This window comes from Oncorhynchus tshawytscha, linkage group LG22 (genome assembly GCF_018296145.1).
Source record: "Oncorhynchus tshawytscha isolate Ot180627B linkage group LG22, Otsh_v2.0, whole genome shotgun sequence".
Classification (NCBI taxonomy): Eukaryota; Metazoa; Chordata; class Actinopteri; order Salmoniformes; family Salmonidae; genus Oncorhynchus; species Oncorhynchus tshawytscha.
Genome location: NC_056450.1, coordinates 2,224,706 through 2,242,464, shown reverse-complemented (window position 1 = coordinate 2,242,464; position 17,759 = coordinate 2,224,706). Strand labels below are relative to the sequence as shown.

The 17,759-nt window shown below is 48.2% G+C and overlaps 1 protein-coding gene across 5 annotated transcripts in view; it reads right to left on the bottom strand.

The window, feature by feature from the left end:
- The window catches only part of LOC112221573 (tyrosine-protein phosphatase non-receptor type 11), a 114,558-nt gene that overhangs the window by 40,848 nt on the left and 55,951 nt on the right, over positions 1–17,759 (bottom strand). For 3 of the 5 annotated variants that reach the window (XR_002949043.2, XM_024383706.2, XM_024383708.2), the window contains exons 3-6: positions 5,148–5,342; positions 4,427–4,619; positions 3,028–3,147; positions 2,687–2,800 (exon numbers count right to left, since the gene is read on the bottom strand). Coding sequence is in view for 4 of the 5 variants with exons in the window: in XM_024383706.2 (XP_024239474.1) it covers positions 2,687–2,800; positions 3,028–3,147; positions 4,427–4,619; positions 5,148–5,342 (622 nt within the window). In the remaining variant the exon portion in view is untranslated. The remainder of the gene's footprint in view (positions 1–2,686; positions 2,801–3,027; positions 3,148–4,426; positions 4,620–5,147; positions 5,343–17,759) is intronic. The other 2 variants (XM_024383707.2, XM_024383709.2) reach the window with 1 other exon arrangement.

The following is a 17,759-nucleotide window of genomic DNA, read 5'->3' as shown; positions in this document are numbered from 1 at the left end:
AGTATTTGCTCGGTAAAGCCCCACCTTATCTCAGCTCACTGGTCACCATAGCAGAACCCACCCGTAGCACGAGCTCCAGCAGGTATATTTCACTGGTCACCCCCAAAGCCAACTCCTCCTTTGGCCGACTTTCCTTCCAGTTTTCTGCTGCCAATGACTGGAACGAATTGCAAAAATCCCTGAAGCTGGAGACTTATATCTGCCTCACTAACTTTAAGCATCAGCTGTCATCAGCGATCATTGCACCTGTACATAACCCATCTGTAAATCGTTCACCCAACTACCTCCTCCCCATATTGTTTTTGTTTTTTTTGCTCCTTTGCACCCCAGTATGTATCTCTGCTTGTACATTTATCTTCTGCACATCTATCACTCCAGTGTTTAATTGCTAAATTGTAATTATTTTGCCACTATGGCCTATTTATTTCCTTACCTCCCTAATCTTACTAAATATGCACACACTGTATATAGACTTTTCTATTGTGTTATTGACTGTACGTTTGTTTATCCCATGTGTAACTGTGTTGTTTGTTTCGCACTGATTTACTTTATCCTGGCCAGGTCGCAGTTGTAGATGAGAACTTGTTCTCAACTAGTCTACATCAAATCAACTGTAAATTTCGGTGTTCCTCAAGGTTCCGTTTTGGGACCACTATTGTTTTCACTATATATTTTACCTCTTAGGGATGTTATTCGAAAACATAATGTTAACTTTCACTGCTATGCGGATGACACACAGCTGTACATTTCAATGAAACATGGTGAAGCCCCAAAATTGCCCTTGCTAGAAGCATGTTTCAGACATAAGGAAGTGGATGGCTGCAAACTTTCTACTTTTAAACTCGGACAAAACAGAGATGCTTGTTCTAGGTCCCAAGAAACAAAGAGATCTTCTGTTGAATCTGACAATTAATCTTAATGGTTGTACAGTCGTCTCAAATAAAACTGTGAAGGACCTCGGCGTTACTCTGGACCCTGATCTCTCTTTTGAAGAACATATCAAGACCATTTCAAGGATAGCTTTTTTCCATCTACGTAACATTGCAAAAATCAGAAACTTTCTGTCCAAAAATGATGCAGAAAAATTAATCCATGCTTTTGTCACTTCTAGGTTAGACTACTGCAATGCTCTACTTTCCGGCTACCCGGATAAAGCACTAAATAAACTTCAGTTGGTGCTAAATACAGCTGCTAGAATCCTGACTAGAACCATAAAAATTGTATCATATTACTCCAGTGCTAGCCTCTCTACACTGGCTTCCTGTCAAAGCAAGGGCTGATTTCAAGGTTTTACTGCTAACCTACAAAGCATTACATGGGCTTGCTCCTACCTATCTCTCTGATTTGGTCCTGCCGTACATACCTACACGTACGCTACGGTCACAAGACGCAGGCCTCCTAATTGTCCCTAGAATTTCTAAGCAAACAGCTGGAGGCAGGGCTTTCTCCTATAGAGCTCCATTTTTATGGAACGGTCTGCCTACCCATGTCAGAGACGCAAACTCGGTCTCAACCTTTAAGTCCTTACTGAAGACTTATCTCTTCAGTGGGTCATATGATTGAGTGTAGTCTGGCCCAGGAGTGGGAAGGTGAACGGAAAGGCTCTGGAGCAACGAACCGCCCTTGCTGTCTCTGCCTGGCCGGTTCCCCTCTTCCCACTGGGATTATCTGCCTCTAACCCTATTACAGGGGCGTCACTGGCTTACTGGGGCTCTCATGCCGTCCCTGGAAGGGGTGCGTCACCTGAGTGGGTTGATTCACTGATGTGGTCATCCTGTCTGGGTTGGCGCCCCCCCTTGGGTTGTGCCATGGCAGAGATCTTTGTGGGCTATACTCAGCCTTGTCTCAGGATGGTAAGTTGGTGGTTGAAGATATCCCTCTAGTGGTGTGGGGGCTGTGCTTTGGCAAAGTGGGTGGGGTTATATCCTTCCTGTTTGGCCCTGTCTGGGGGTGTCCTCGGATGGGGCCACAGTGTCTCCTGAACCCTCCTGTCTCAGCCTCCAGTATTTATGCTGCAGTAGTTAATGTGTCGGGGGGCTAGGGTCAGTTTGTTATATCTGGAGTACCTCTCCTGTCCTATTCGGTGTCCTGTGTGAATCTAAGTGTGCATTCTCTAATTCTCTCTTTCTCTCTCTCTCTCTCGGAGGACCTGAGCCCTATGACCATGCCCCAGGACTACCTGACATGATGACTCCTTGCTGTCCCCAGTCCACCTGGCCGTGCTGCTGCTCCAGTTTCAACTGTTCTGCCTTATTATTATTCGACCATGCTGGTCATTTATGAACATTTGAACATCTTGGCCATGTTCTGTTATAATCTCCACCCGGCACAGCCAGAAGAGGACTGGCCACCCCACATAGCCTGGTTCCTCTCTAGGTTTCTTCCTAGGTTTTGGCCTTTCTAGGGAGTTTTTCCTAGCCACCGTGCTTCTACACCTGCATTGCTTGCTGTTTGGGGTTTTAGGCTGGGTTTCTGTACAGCACTTTGAGATATCAGCTGATGTACGAAGGGCTATATAAATAAATTTGATTTGATTTGATTTGATTTAAATGGTTAAATAAAGGTGAAATAAAAAAAATATTTAAAAAAATTATCTTGATCTTGACTTTCATGTTTTGGAATATTAGGTGTGATTTACAATCATTTAAATACACTGGCGGTAATGATGATACCACCACTCTTGTACCTCAAACTCTTCCCAGAATCCCTGTTTGGGCTTCTCTGAGTTGTCTGCCACTTTGTTCAGTTCCTTCACCCTGTTCTCAATGTTGGCTGCATTTATCCTGGTGGCATTGAAGGGCTTCCGTTGGGAAAGGAAGAGCAAAACATTAACTCCATGGATGATTATATGATCCACCCTTCACATTAAATGATATTGCTAATATAGAATTTGCAGCTCACCCATACTTGGAATGACACATAATTAATATACTTAACACATCTGGTTTTATCATAGTAGAACATAAAAATGGCAGTACAACATTGTTTTATGTGCGGCTGTCTGAATGCACTGGTTCAGTCTCTCACCTGTTTGAGGTGAACAACAATTCCACTCTTCTCCACCATGGGGTTCTTCTTGTAGTGATCCACCAGGTCAGCCAGCGTGTCAAACCTCTCTCCTCCACCTACGTCATACTTCCCATCCTGCTAGAAACACACAAAAACGAATGTTATTTGTTTGCCCTTCTAGCTGGACAGTTAGCTTGCCTACAAGCCTGCTATCCCAGCCTGCCATCCCTGCTATCTAGCCGGATAGACCCTAGCCTGCCTGCTAGCTTACTAGCCCTACAAGCATACTAGTCCTTACTAGCTGGTCATGGCTAGAAGGGATGCAGATAATGTCAAATTGATGTCAAAAGTTGCATGTTTGAGTCGCATCGGGGAGCATTTTGGCATTTTCATTAACCCTAACCCTCTTCCCTAACTTTAACCTTATTCTCCTAACCTGCTACGTTAATTATCCTAACATCTAAGATCCACCACCATATGGTGTTATTTTCTGCTCAAGCATTCTCATTTCGACACCAAACCCACCACTGGTGTGAGTGGCCAAAGAGCTCTTTTTCATGTCATCCAACAAATATAAAACACCTGGAGTTTGCTAAAATGCATTGGCACCGGTGCTTGGGTCAGATGACATGAAAATAGAGCTCTTTGGCCACTCACACCAGGGGTGGGTTTGGCGTTGAAATGAGAATGCATAAGTAGAAAAGAACCCCATACCTACTGTAAAATATGGTGGTGGATCTTTAATGTTACAGTATGTGGCAATTTCCATCCACTGGTCGTGGGGCTCTTGTTTAAGGTCAACGGCATCATGAACTTTACCCAGTACTAGAACATTTTAGCCAAAAACCTGGTTGACTCTGCCGGGAAGCTGAAACTTGGCCGCAAGTGGATCTTCCAGCAAGACAATAACCCCAAGCACACATCAAAATAAACAAAGACATTTTTAATTGGCTACAAAATATATATTTTTTGCAATGGCCATCTCAGTCACCTGTGGTTTGAATTGAAGAGGGCAATCCATAAGAACAGACTAAGTATATCAAGGGTCTGGAAGGATTCTGTATGGAGGAATGGTCTAAAATACCTCCGAATGTGTTCAACTCATAAAACATTTTAGAAAAAGGCTCAGTGCCGTTATCCTCACATTGTGAGGTTATTGAAAGGTATTGAAACAGAGGTGTCAATAATTTTGACCCCTACCTTTGAGAAAAAAAGTATTACTTGTTAAACAAAATCTATTTCTCTGAGCAATTGTATTAGTATACAATAGTAGAACTGCAACAAATGTTGAGCATGCAATATAGCTCAGTAGTTGGATTACTTATTATATACACAGTTATATTTTTTGCTCATCTTTATCAAGGATGTCAATCATTTCAGACCCCACTATACATGTAAAGGCCCTAGCTGGTCTTACCTGGTAGCGAATCATGACATGGGTGACCTTGGTCTTGCGGTCTACGTTCTCGTGCTTCTCCTCGTTGGTGAGGACAGAGAGCACAAAGTCACCTGGTTTGCTCTGGCTCTCCCGTACCAGGAAACTGCCAGGCTTGCCCTTGTCCATGAGCAGCTTCTCAGCGTCACGCCCAGACAGGTGCCCGTGGTACCACCTAGTGTAGTTCGGTAGACAATTTATGACTATTATGTTTGAAAATACTAATACTATTAAAAAGCAATGAAGAATTGGGAAATGGAAATCACCCCAACCCCGCCGTTTACGTGTAATTGTTTACATAAGAAATTGAAAAATGTGGGTGTTTCTGAATGTGTGAGTTTGCACGTGATGGTGTTTACAAAGAAATCCGAATTGTGTGTTTGTGTGTTTTTCTGTATGAGAGCTTGCACATGTAAATGTGTTGGAGGTTCCGGCAAGAGCGCTCAGCTGGTGTTTCATGGAGAAACCATCCTCAACAGGGATCACACGTTGTTTTTGGAGCTTGATACAAACTGATACACTGTGCGTTACAATGTGTAGAGACAGAAATGCCAGCATAGATATGTTTGAAGATTATAACAGGGTCTGTGTGTGTGTGTGTGAATTTTATTGTAAATGTTGTGTCTGTGGTTGTTTTCATTTGTGTGTGTGTGCAGCCATCTGTGTGCATGCATGTGCGCTGTGCGTGCGTGTGTGTACGTACCTCTCGGAGGTTGGGTCCTTACAGTTGAGTGGGTACTTGAGCTCGATGACGTCTCCGTTCCTCTCTCTGAGAAGGTCGTGCTGCTCTGTGTAGTACTGCACCAGCTCTGCCAGCGTGGCAAACTTCTCCCCTCCATACAGGTCGTAGTAGTCCCCTGAATTCTGGATCTTAATGTGGGTGACCTCATTGTTCCGCCTGACACACACACACAGAGGAGAGTGATTGGAGTCAGGGTTAGTCATAGTGCACATTGTTCAGATAGATCACTATATATTATGTAACAGGTGCACCCTGCAGCATGTAGCAGAGGTTAGGTTAATAGGGTACCCCTGTTCTCTCTGTGTGTGCGATGTGAGTCCTGCTGAAAGGATAATGTATTCTAGCCACAGGTCGTGCTCAGAACCTATTTGGAAACGCAGCAGTGTCTGTCATTTGTGTATGAAAAAAGTATGTGTGGGTATGGCACACACACACAGAGAAATCCAGGACTTGCATTTTAAATAGTAGGCATTTTGTGTATGCGGTATGTAGTATGTGAAACTTCTGAAATGTTATATGCTTTAAATGCCAGGATGTCATACTCATTTCGCTTTTCATCGGGTAGACTTCATTGTACACTGCTGAGGAAAAGACTCGTCTTTGGAAACTGACGCCTGTTTGACAACAGCTGATAATGTCACGTCCTGACCTTAGTTCCATTTTTATGTCTCTATTTTAGTTTGGTCAGGGCGTGAGTTGGGGTGGGCATTCTATGTTTTTGTTCTAGGTTTTGTATTTCTGTGTTTGGCCTGATATCAAGCGCACAGTGTCGCCAGTACATGCTCATAGCCCGGTGCGCTATAGGCCAGCCCCCCAGTCAATGCGAGAGTGGTCATCCAGCCAGGGCGTGTTGTGCCAGCTCAGCGTGTTTGGTCTCCGGTACGCCGTTTCGGCCCAGGGTATCCTGCGCCGGCGCTGCGTGCTGTGTCTCCGGGGAGCTGGGAGGGTGCAGTGCCGGGCGAATGTGGGGATTGAGCCTAAAGGAGAGGTGCGAGTGGAATGCACCAGAGCTCCAGTGCTCCCCCACAGCCCGGTCCATCCGGTGCCTCCTCCACGCACCAGGCCTCCTGTAGGTCTCCCCAGCCTGGTGGGTCCTGTAGCAGCCCCACGCACCAGGCTGTCTCTCCGTCTCCTCACTCCAGGTTCTCCCGCCTGTCCGGCGCTTCCAGAGTCTCCCTCCTGTCAGGAGCTGCCAGAGCCGCCCATCAGACAGGAGCCGCTGGAGCCGCCCGTCAGTCAGAAGCCGCCAGAGACGCCCGTCACTACGGAGCCGCCCTTCACTCCGGTGCTGCCGGAGTTTTCCGTGTATTCGGGGCCCGCTGTAAGGGTCCCCAGTCCGAGGTCGGCGGTGAGGGTCGCCACTCCAAAGGCGCCGTTTAAGTGGGCCAAGACTAAGGTGAAGTGTGGTCCACGTCCCGCGCCAGAGCCACCACTGGGGACAGATGCCCACCCAGACCCTGCCCTATGGGTTTAGGTTTTGCGGCCGGAGTCCGCACCTTTGGGGGGAGGTACTGTCACGTCTTGACCTTAGTTCCTTTTTTATGTCTCTATTTTAGTTTGGTCTGGGCATGAGTTGGGGTGGGCATTCTATGTTTTGTTCTATGTTTTTGTATTTCAGTGTTTGGACTGGAATGGTTCCTAATCAGAGGCAGCTGTTTATCGTTGTCTCTGATTGAGAACCATACTTAGGCAGCCTGTTTTCTGTTTTGTGTTTCTACACCTGACAGGACTGTTTGGTTTTCATTCATTCTCTTGTTTTTTTGTTTTGTGTTCAGTTGAAATAAAATTTAACACTTACCACGCTGCGCATTGATCCGATCCTTCATACTCCTCGTCAGAAGAGGAGGAAAACCGTTACAGATAATCAGCTGAGGGGACACGCTTTACCAAAATGCAATTGTGCATTAGATGAGGCATTCTCGGTAGGATGAGCCTAGTATCCTGATATTTGTAACGGTTCTCTTTTGGTGAAGGAGAGTCCAACCAAAATGCGGCGTGTAGATTGCGATCCATGTTTAATCAACAAACGTCAAACACGAATCAATACAAAAACTACAAAAAAACAACAAACGTGGAAACGTAACGAAAACCGAAACAGCCCTATCTGGTGAAAACACAGAGACAGGAACAATCACCCACAAACACACAGTGAAACCCAGGCTACCTAAATATGGTTCCCAATCAGAGACAATGACTAACACCTGCCTCTGATTGAGAACCATATCAGGCCAGACATAGAAATAGACAAACTAGACATGAAACATAGAATGCCCACTCAGCTCACACCCTGACCAACCAAAACATAGAAATATACAAAGTAAACTATGGTCAGGGTGTGACAGTACCCCCCCAAGGTGCGGACTCCGGCCGCAAAACCTGAACCTATAGGGGAGGGTCTGGGTGGGCATCTGTCCGCGGTGGCGGCTCTGGTGCTGGACATGGCCCCCACTTCACCGTAGTCTTCCTCCACCTTGTCCGCTTCCGTGACCTCCTAGCCACGGCAACCCTACTTAATAACACGGGACAGAGGGGCAGCTCGGGACTAAGGCAGCTCGGGACTGAGGGGAAGCTCGGGAGTGAGAGGAAGCTCAGGAGTGAGAGGAAGCTCAGGAGTGAGAGGAAGCTCAGGAGTGAGAGGAAGCTCAGGCAGGTTGATGGATCTACCAGATCCTGGCTGGCTGGTGGTTTCGGCAGATGCTGGCTGACTGGCAGATCCCGGCTGACTGGCAGATCCCGGCTGACTGGCGGATCTGGAAGAGTCTGGTTGACTGGCGGATCTGGAAGAGTCTGGTTGACTGGCAGATCTGGAAGAGTCTGGTTGACTAGCAGATCTGGAAGAGTCTGGTTGACTAGCAGATCTGGAAGAGTCTGGTTGACTAGCAGATCTGGAAGAGTCTGGTTGACTGGCAGATCTGGAAGAGTCTGGCTGACGGGCAGATCTGGAAGAGTCTGGCTGACTGGCAGATCTGGAAGAGTCTGGTTGACTGGCAGATCTGGAAGAGTCTGGTTGACTGGCAGATCTGGAAGAGTCTGGCTGACTGGCAGATCTGGAAGAGTCTGGTTGACTGGCAGATCTGGAAGAGTCTGGCTGACTGGCAGATCTGGAAGAGTCTGGCTGACTGGCAGATCTGGAAGAGTCTGGCTGACGGGCAGATCTGGAAGAGTCTGGCTGACTGGCAGATCTGGAAGAGTCTGGCTGACTGGCAGATCTGGAAGAGTCTGGCTGACTGGCGGATATGGAAGAGTCTGGTTGACTGGCGGATCTGGAAGAGTCTGGTTGAATAGCAGATCTGGAAGAGTCTGGCTGACTAGCAGACCTGGAAGAGTCTGGCTGACTGGCGGATCTGGAAGAGTCTGGCTGACTGGCAGATCTGGAAGAGTCTGGCTGACTGGCAGATCTGGAAGAGTCTGGCTGACTGGCAGATCTGGAAGAGTCTGGCTGACTGGCAGATCTGGAAGAGTCTGGCTGACTGGCGGATATGGAAGAGTCTGGTTGACTGGCGGATCTGGAAGAGTCTGGTTGAATAGCAGATCTGGAAGAGTCTGGCTGACTAGCAGATCTGGAAGAGTCTGGCTGACTGGCGGATCTGGAAGAGTCTGGTTGACTGGCAGATCTGGAAGAGTCTGGTTGACTGGCAGATCTGGAAGAGTCTGGCTGACTGGCAGATCTGGAAGAGTCTGGCTGACTGGCAGATCTGGAAGAGTCTGGCTGACTGGCGGATCTGGAAGAGTCTGGTTGACTGGCAGATCTGGAAGAGTCTGGTTGACTGGCGGAACCTGGCAGACTGAAAGATCTGGCTGCTCCATGCTGACTGGCGGCTCTGGCTGCTCCACGCTGACTGGCGGCTCTGGCTGCTCCATGTAGGCTGACAGCTCCTTGCAGACTGGCAGCTCCTTGCAGACTGACAGCTCCTTGCAGACTGACAGCTCCTTGCAGACTGGCAGCTCTGGCTGCTCCATGCAGACTGACATCTCTGGCTGCTCCATGCAGACTGACAGCTCTGGCTGCTTCATGCAGACTGACATCTCTGGCTGCTCCATGCAGACTGACATCTCTGGCTGCTTCATGCAGACTGGAAGCTCTGGCTGCTTCATGCAGACTGACAGCTCTGGCTGCTCCATGTAGACTGACAGCTCTGGCTGCTCCATGCAGACCGACAGCTCTGGCTGCTCCATGCAGGCTGGCAGCTCTGGCTGCACTGAACAGGCAGGAGACTCCAGCAGCGCTGTAGAGGAAGAAGGCTCTAGCTGCACTGAACAGGCGGGAGACTCTGGCAGCGCAGGAGAGGAGAAAGGCTCCGACAGCGCTGGAGAGGCGGGAGACTCCGACAGCGTAGGAGAGGCGAGGAGCGACTGTAGGCCTGATGCGTGGTGCTGGTACTGGTGGTACTGGACCGAGGACACGCACAGGAAGCCTGGTGCGGGGAGCTGCTACCGGAGGGCTGGGGTGTGGAGGTGGTACTGGATAGACTGGACCGTGCAGGCGCACTGGAACTCTTGAGCACCGAGCCTGCCCAACCTTACCTGGCTCGATGCCCACTCTAGCCCGGCCGATACGAGGAGCTGGAATATACCGTACCGGGCTATGCACCCGCACTGGGGACACCGTGCGCACCACTGCATAACACGGTGCCTGCCCGGTCTCTCTAGCCCCCCGGTAAGCACAGGGAGTTTGCGCAGGTCTCCTACCTGGCGTAGCCCTTCTCCCTGTGAGCCCCCCCCAAGAAATTTTGGGGGCTGACTCTCGGTGCTCTCCTCGCTCGCTGCCTCCACCTGTTCCCATGGAAGGCGATCCCTTCCCGCCAGGATCTCCTCCCATGTATAGCAACCCTTGCCATCCAATATATCGTCCCATGTCCAATCCTCATTGCGCCGCTGTTGCTTCTCCTGTGGCTCCTGCCTGTTGACATGCCGCTTGGTCCCGTTGCGGTGGGTGATTCTGTAACGGTTCTCTTTTGGTGAAGGAGAGTCCAACCAAAATGCGGCGTGTAGATTGCGATCCATGTTTAATCAACAAACGTCAAACACGAATCAATACAAAAACTACAAAAAAACAACAAACGTGGAAACGTAACGAAAACCGAAACAGCCCTATCTGGTGAAAACACAGAGACAGGAACAATCACCCACAAACACACAGTGAAACCCAGGCTACCTAAATATGGTTCCCAATCAGAGACAATGACTAACACCTGCCTCTGATTGAGAACCATATCAGGCCAGACATAGAAATAGACAAACTAGACATGAAACATAGAATGCCCACTCAGCTCACACCCTGACCAACCAAAACATAGAAATATACAAAGTAAACTATGGTCAGGGTGTGACAATATTTGTTACTTACTGCATTTGTTTTTACTAAACAGTATGTAGTACGATTAGTACACAGTATGCCTTTCTTACAGACAAATGCCCAAATCGCCCTCTAGTGGCTTCATGGGTGGAATGCTATTCATATTTTTAGTTTTATAATTAAATCAACATTATTTCCAAAAACCCTCTGGAAAGCCAGTGTTTGTTTCTATGTCAAACATTTGTGTTATATTTCAGACTTATGTGATGTACAATACCAGTCAAAAGTTTGGACACACCTACTCATTCAAGGGCTTTTCTTTATTAGTACTATTTTCTACATTGTAGAATTATAGAGAAGACATCAAAACTATGAAATAACACATATGGAATCATGTAGTAACCAACAACAACAAAAAAGTTAAACAAAACCAAATATATGTGAGGTTCTTCAAAGTTGCCACCCTTTGCCTTGGTCACAGCTTTGCACACTCTTGGCATTCAACCAGCTTCATGAGAAATGTTTTTCCAACAGTCCTGAAGGAGCTCCCACATGTGCTGAGCACTTGTTGGCTGCTGTTCCTTCACTCTGCGGTTCAACTCATCTCAATTGGGTTGAGGTCAGGTGATTGTGTAGGCCAGGTCATCTGATGCAGCACTCCATCACTCTCCTTCTTGATCAAATTGCCCTTACAAATCCTGGAGGTGTGTTGGGTCATTGTCCTGTTGAAAAACAAATGATAGTGGGACTAAGTGCTTACCAGAAGGGATGGTGTATCGCTGCAGAATGCTGTGGTAGCCATGCTGCTTAAGCATAAATACATAATAATACATTTGAAAAAATCAGCGTCACCAGCAAAGCACCCCCATACAATCACACCTCCTCCTTGCTTCACGGTGGGAACCACACATGCAGAGATTTTCCGTTCACCTCTGCGTCTCATAAAGACGGTTGGAAACAAAAATCTCAAATTTGGAAATCACACCAAAAGGACAGATTTACACCGGTCTAATGTACATTGCTCGTGTTTCCTGGCCCAAGCAAGTCTCTTCTTATTGCGGTCCTGTAGTAGTGGTTTCTTTGCTTCAATTCGACCAAGAAGGCCTGATTCACAGTTTCCTCAGAACAGTTGATGTTGCGATGTGTCTGTTACTTGAACTCTGAAGCATTTATTTGGGTTGTAATTTCTGATGCTAGTACTGTTCATGAAATGACCAAATAGGGCTATCTTCTGTATACCACCCTTATCGTTTTTGTGTGTCTCAAATGCATTAAGGAAAGAAATTCCACAAATGAACTTTTAACAAGGCACACCTGGTAATTGAAATGCATTCCAGATGACTACCTCATGGAGCTGGTTGAGAGAATGCCAAGAGTGTGCAAAGCTGTCAAGGCAAAGGGTGGCTACTTTAAAGAATCTCAAATATATTTTGATTTGTTAAAGCTTTTTGGGTTAGTAGATGATTTCATAGTTTAAGTCTTCACTATTATATCAAACGGAAGGACCCTTGCTGGGCTATAACTTCATGACCCCCCACCCCCACCTGAGAACCCAATTCAGATCCCTCCAACTTGAGGAGGGCATATGAGGTATGCGGTCAGCTGTAGGGCTGGCTCAGGGAAGAGGACGCCCCTGCCTTGCATAGTCCCGTGGGACATCTTAATTGGGCATGGGACACAAGCTAAGGCTTGATCACCCTTTAGCTGGCCACCTTTGATGAGGGTGTTTAGTGATTAAAGGCCGAAACACCCACTGATTCGAAGGCACACTACTGAGGATGTGTCCCAAAATTTACATCTTAACCCAGTCTAAGAAATAAACCTCCCATGCCACTCTGTCAACATCACGGCAAATCTCATGTGAGTGCATTCCATCTATTGGCACAATGGACAGTTTTTAACATCTCGTCCCGTGTTTTATGATTCTGATCATCTGGACCAGTCCAGTGACTGCTGTGAAAGGACAGCTGACAACATAGGAAAGTCTGTGTGACAGCTTGGAGAGACAGCTGACCGGAGGGAATAGACCCGACTGGGGCTGTCATGGGCTAGCTACCCATGTTGGCAGTCTCCGACGCTGTTTCAGTATGTTGGAGACACCCGCTAAGTGCTACTGAAAGTCAACAAAGGAACATACCCCTAGAGCCTGCGAGAGCTGGGGCGCAAGATGGCTCAACGACTGATCACACGGTTACGGACCCAGGAACGGAAACGACTACGAGTAGGAACACAGCACATGAGACAACCATAACAGCAGCAGGACACACACTTCAGGTGTGCAGCTGTGGTTGGGAGAGAGTAACATCGGCAAGGGGGTTAAGGATCCATCAAGGGAGGAAAAGGTGCTTGGGAGAGCAGAGACAGGGACCTCGCATTGACCAGTACTTCTTACGAAGCAGCCAGTCAAATCAGTCGAATGAAGCACAGTGACGGGACGCAAACCAAAGTTTGCAGAGCATCAGCACCCCTGTAACCGAGGAGGATAACACAAGCACAGAAATGCCGGTGGGTGAACTCACCCAACCACAGAGACCTCTAAAAGAGGAAAAGATCAAAGGGCACAGACCGAGTGTTTAGTGGCCCAAAGCTGTTGAAAAGAGAGAGTGGGAAACAATCAACAACGACCTGACAAAAATCTTGGAACAACAGGTAGGAACAGCAGAGAAAAAGCTTGAAAGGATGGGAGACATTATCTACCACTACGGAGAAGAGCGCTTTGGAGTAAACGAAAGGAGAAGTGGCAAGACACCACCCGCGCCAGCCAAATCTAGGAGGCAGCAGGAGATCGAGATACTTGTCAGAGTGAGAAGGCAGCTGAGGAAGCAGTGGAAGAAGGCCTCTGATGCAGAGAGAGAAGGTTTCATGCTACTCCAAGCAGACATTAAATGTCGGCTGGCAACCTTGCGAAGAGCGGAAAACTTAAGGAAACTTCGTAGGAAGAAGGAACACTCAAGAACACGGTTCTATAAAAACCCCTTTAAGTTTGTCAAAGATCTCTTCGCAAAGGAAAAGTGCGGAATCCTAAAAACTCCAAAGCCTGAACTGGAAGAACATCTGGAAAAGGTCCACCAGGACATGAAAAGGCATGAGCAGATAATCATCCCACATGACATCCCACCTATTCAATCACCAGAATTCAATCTGGACACTGACCCTCCAAAATGGAGGGAAGTAGAGAACGTTGTCCGAAGAGCAAGAGCGGCCTCGGCTCCTGGGCCTAATGGAGTACCGTACAAGCTCTACAAGAACGCCCGGATGTTCTACGCTTTCTTTGGAGGCTCATGAGGATAGTGTGGCAGAAGGAAATAATACCAAAGGCATGGCGAAGGGCTGGTGGTGTGCTAATCCCGAAAGAGAAGGATGCGACAGACATCAGTCAATTCCGACCAATCTCCCTTCTCAACGTCGAAGGGAAGATCTTTTTCAGTATAATAGCACAGAGGCTGTCCACTTATCTGGAAAGGAACAAGTACATTGATACATCTGTACAGAAAGCAGGCATTCCTGGTTTCTCTGGTTGCCTGGAACATACTAGTATGATTTGGCACCAGATCCAAACAGCTAAGAAAGACAAGAGAGACCTCTATGTCATCTTCCTCGACCTAGCCAATGCCTTTGGCTCAGTTCCCCATGAACTCCTCTGGGAATCCTTCAACATTTTCCACGTACCAGAACCCATCACAACACTGGTAAAGGCCTATTTCCAAGACCTGCAATTGTGTTTCACAACACCTGACTTTCACAACAACATGGCAGCGCTTGGAAGTAGGCATAATGGCAGGCTGTACAATTTCTCCTCTGGCATTCACTATGGCCATGGAAGTCATCATCAGGGCATCGAGATGGGTGGTCGGCGGTGAGAGAACTAAGGAAGGGCTCCGTCTCCCACCTATCCGAGCATACATGGATGACATGACTACACTGACCACCACTGCAGCATGCACCAGGCGGCTACTTGTAAAACTGCAGGATAACATCAAGTGGGCCCGGATGAAAATCAAGCCAAGCAAATCTCGAAGCATCTCCATAGTCAAGGGACAGCTTAAAGATGTGAGGTTCTGCATTGGAGATGACCCGATACCAACGGTGTCTGAGCAACCCATCAAGAGCCTGGGTAGATGGTACAACGAAAGCCTCCGGGATAAAGCTCAAGTTCAGCAAGTAAGGCAGGATATCGCCGACGGTCTTGAGAACATCAACAAGACCCTACTGCCTGCGAGGCTCAAGCTTTGGTGCCTTCAGTTTGGACTTCTCCCCCGGGTAATGTGGCCACTCACCGTCTATGAGGTCCCAATAACAACAGTGGAGAAGATGGAGCGAACCATTACCTCATACGTGAAGAAATGGCTGGGTGTCCCACGATGCCTGAGTAACACCGGCCTCTATGGCAAAGGGGTCCTTGAACTACCTCTTACAAGTCTAACGGAGGAGTACAAGTGTTCTAAAGTAAGACTTCAGATGACATTGAAGGACTCCAAAGACCAGACCATTAGCAAGGCTGCACCTCCCCTACAAACTGGACGGAAATGGACATCATCCAAGGCTGTGCAGCAAGCAACATCAGCCCTGAGACACCAAGACATTGTGGGGAATATCCAGCATGGAAGAGGAGGCTTTGGCCTGGCAGCAAGCAAACCAACGTTCCATAAGACAACAACATCTGAACGCAGGAAGCTGGTGGTCGAGGAGGTGCGCAGACAGGAGGAGACTGCAAGAAGTGCAAAGGCTGTCTCTCTTGCTAAACAAGGGCAATGGATGCGGTGGGAAGGCCTGGAGAGGAGAAAGATCAACTGGAGTGAGCTTTGGCAAATGGAGGCAAGCAACATCAGCTTCATCATAAGAGATGTTTATTATGTGCTTCCATCACCAAAAAATCTACATCAATGGTATGGCGAGGACTCGACCTGCACCCTCTGCCCAGCTCCAGCGACTCTCAGGCATATAATGACAGGTTGCAAGACCAGCCTCTCACAAGGCCGCTACACCTGGAGGCACAATCAGGTCCTCAAGATCCTGGCTGCAGCACTTGAGACCAAGAGGAGTGCAACCAATTCATTACCTCCAAAAACAAGCAATCCCGTCAAAACAACAACATTCATCCGGGAGGGACAGAAAAGGCCCAAGTATCCTCCTACGAAGCCAGAAACTGGACACCTAGCCATGGCCCGGGACTGGAAGATGCTTGTCGATATTGACCAGCAACTAATTTTTCCATCTGAGATTGCTTCTACCAACTTTAGGCCAGACATGGTACTCTGGTCCCCTTCACGAAAGGCTGTGTATATCATAGAGCTCACAGTCCCGTGGGAAAACTCTGTTGAAGAGGCCTACGAGCGTAAGAAACTGCGTTACACAGAGTTGGCAGCAGACGCAACTCAGCGTGGCTGGAATGCAAAAGTCTGGCCAGTTGAAGTGGGATGCAGAGGATTCGTGGCTTCTTCCACCATCAAGTTGCTGAAAGAACTTGGAATCCATGGACAGGCTCTGCGGCAGACCGTCAGAGCAGTTTCTCAAGCATGCTGAAAGAGGCAGCCAGTGGATCTGGATCAAACGGAAGGACCCTTGCTGGGCTATAACTTCATGACCCCCCACCCCCACCTGAGAACCCAATTCAGATCCCTCCAACTTGAGGAGGGCATATGAGGTATGCGGTCAGCTGTAGGGCTGGCTCAGGGAAGAGGACGCCCCTGCCTTGCATAGTCCCGTGGGACATCTTAATTGGGCATGGGACACAAGCTAAGGCTTGATCACCCTTTAGCTGGCCACCTTTGATGAGGGTGTTTAGTGATTAAAGGCCGAAACACCCACTGATTCGAAGGCACACAACTGAGGATGTGTCCCAAAATGTACATCTTAACCCAGTCTAAGAAATAAACCTCCCATGCCACTCTGTCAACATCACGGCAAATCTCATGTGAGTGCATTCCATCTATTGGCATAATGGACCGTTTTTAACATCTCGCCCCGTGTTTTATGATTCTGATTCTAGTCAATATAAAGAAAAACCCTGGAAAGAGTAGGTGTGTCCAAACCTTTGACTGGTACTGTATATAAAGTGCAAAATTGGGATGCAAACTCATGAGAGCATCAGCTGTTCCGGGCGACTGTGTGATCACACTCTCCGCAACCGATGTAAGTAAGACCTTTAAACAAGTCAACATTCACATGGGCTGACCAACTAGCAAGTGTCTTCACTAACATTGTCAACCTCTCCCTGTCTGAGTCTGTAATACCAACATGTTTCAAGCAGACCACCACAGTCCCTGTTCCCAAGAACACTAGGGTAACCTGCCTAAATGACTACCGACCTGTAGCACTCACATATGTAGCCATGAAGTGCTTCGAAAGGTTGGTCATGGCTCCCATCTACACCTTTATCCCAGAAACTCTAGATCCACTCCAATTTGCATACAACCTTAATTAACAGATACTGATCTCTACAGCCCTCCACACTGCCCTTTCCCACCTGGACAAAAGGAACACCTACTGTATGTGAGAATGCTATTCATTGACTACAGCTCAGCGTTCAACACCATAGTGCCCTCAAAGCTCATCAATAAGCTGAGGACCCTGGGACTAAACACCTCCCTCTGCAAATGGATCCTGGACTTCCTGACGGGCCGCCCCCAGGTGGTAAGGGTAGGTAACAACACGTCCGCCATGCTGATCTTCAACACGGGGGGCCCTCAGGGGTGCGTAGTCAGTCCCCTCCTGTACTCCCTGTTCACTCATGACTGCACAGCCAGGCTTGACTCCAACAGGCCTGATCACAGACAACGACGAGGCAGCCTATGGGGAGTAGGTCAGAGACCTGGCAGTTTGGTGCCAGGACAACAACTGCTTCTTCAACGTGATCAAGACAAAGGAGATGATTGTGGACTACAGGAAAAGGAGGACCGAGCACGCCCCCATTCTCATCGACGGGGCTGTAGTGGAGCAGGTTGAGAGCTTCAAGTTCCTTGGTGTCCACATCACCAACAAACCAACATGGTCCAAGCACACCAAGACAGTCGTGAAGAGGGCATGACGAAACCTATTACCCTTCAGGAGACTGAAAATATGATGGTTCATCACCCCAAAAGGTTCTACAGCTGCGAGAGAGCATCCCTCCCTGGAATGGTAACTGCTCGGCTTCCGACCTCAAGGCACAACAGAGGGTAGTGCGTACGGCCCCGTACATCACTGGGGCCAAGCTTCCTGCATCCAGGACCTCTATACCAGGCAGTGTCAGAGGATGGCCCTAAAAAGACTCCAGCCACCCTAGTCATAGACTGTTC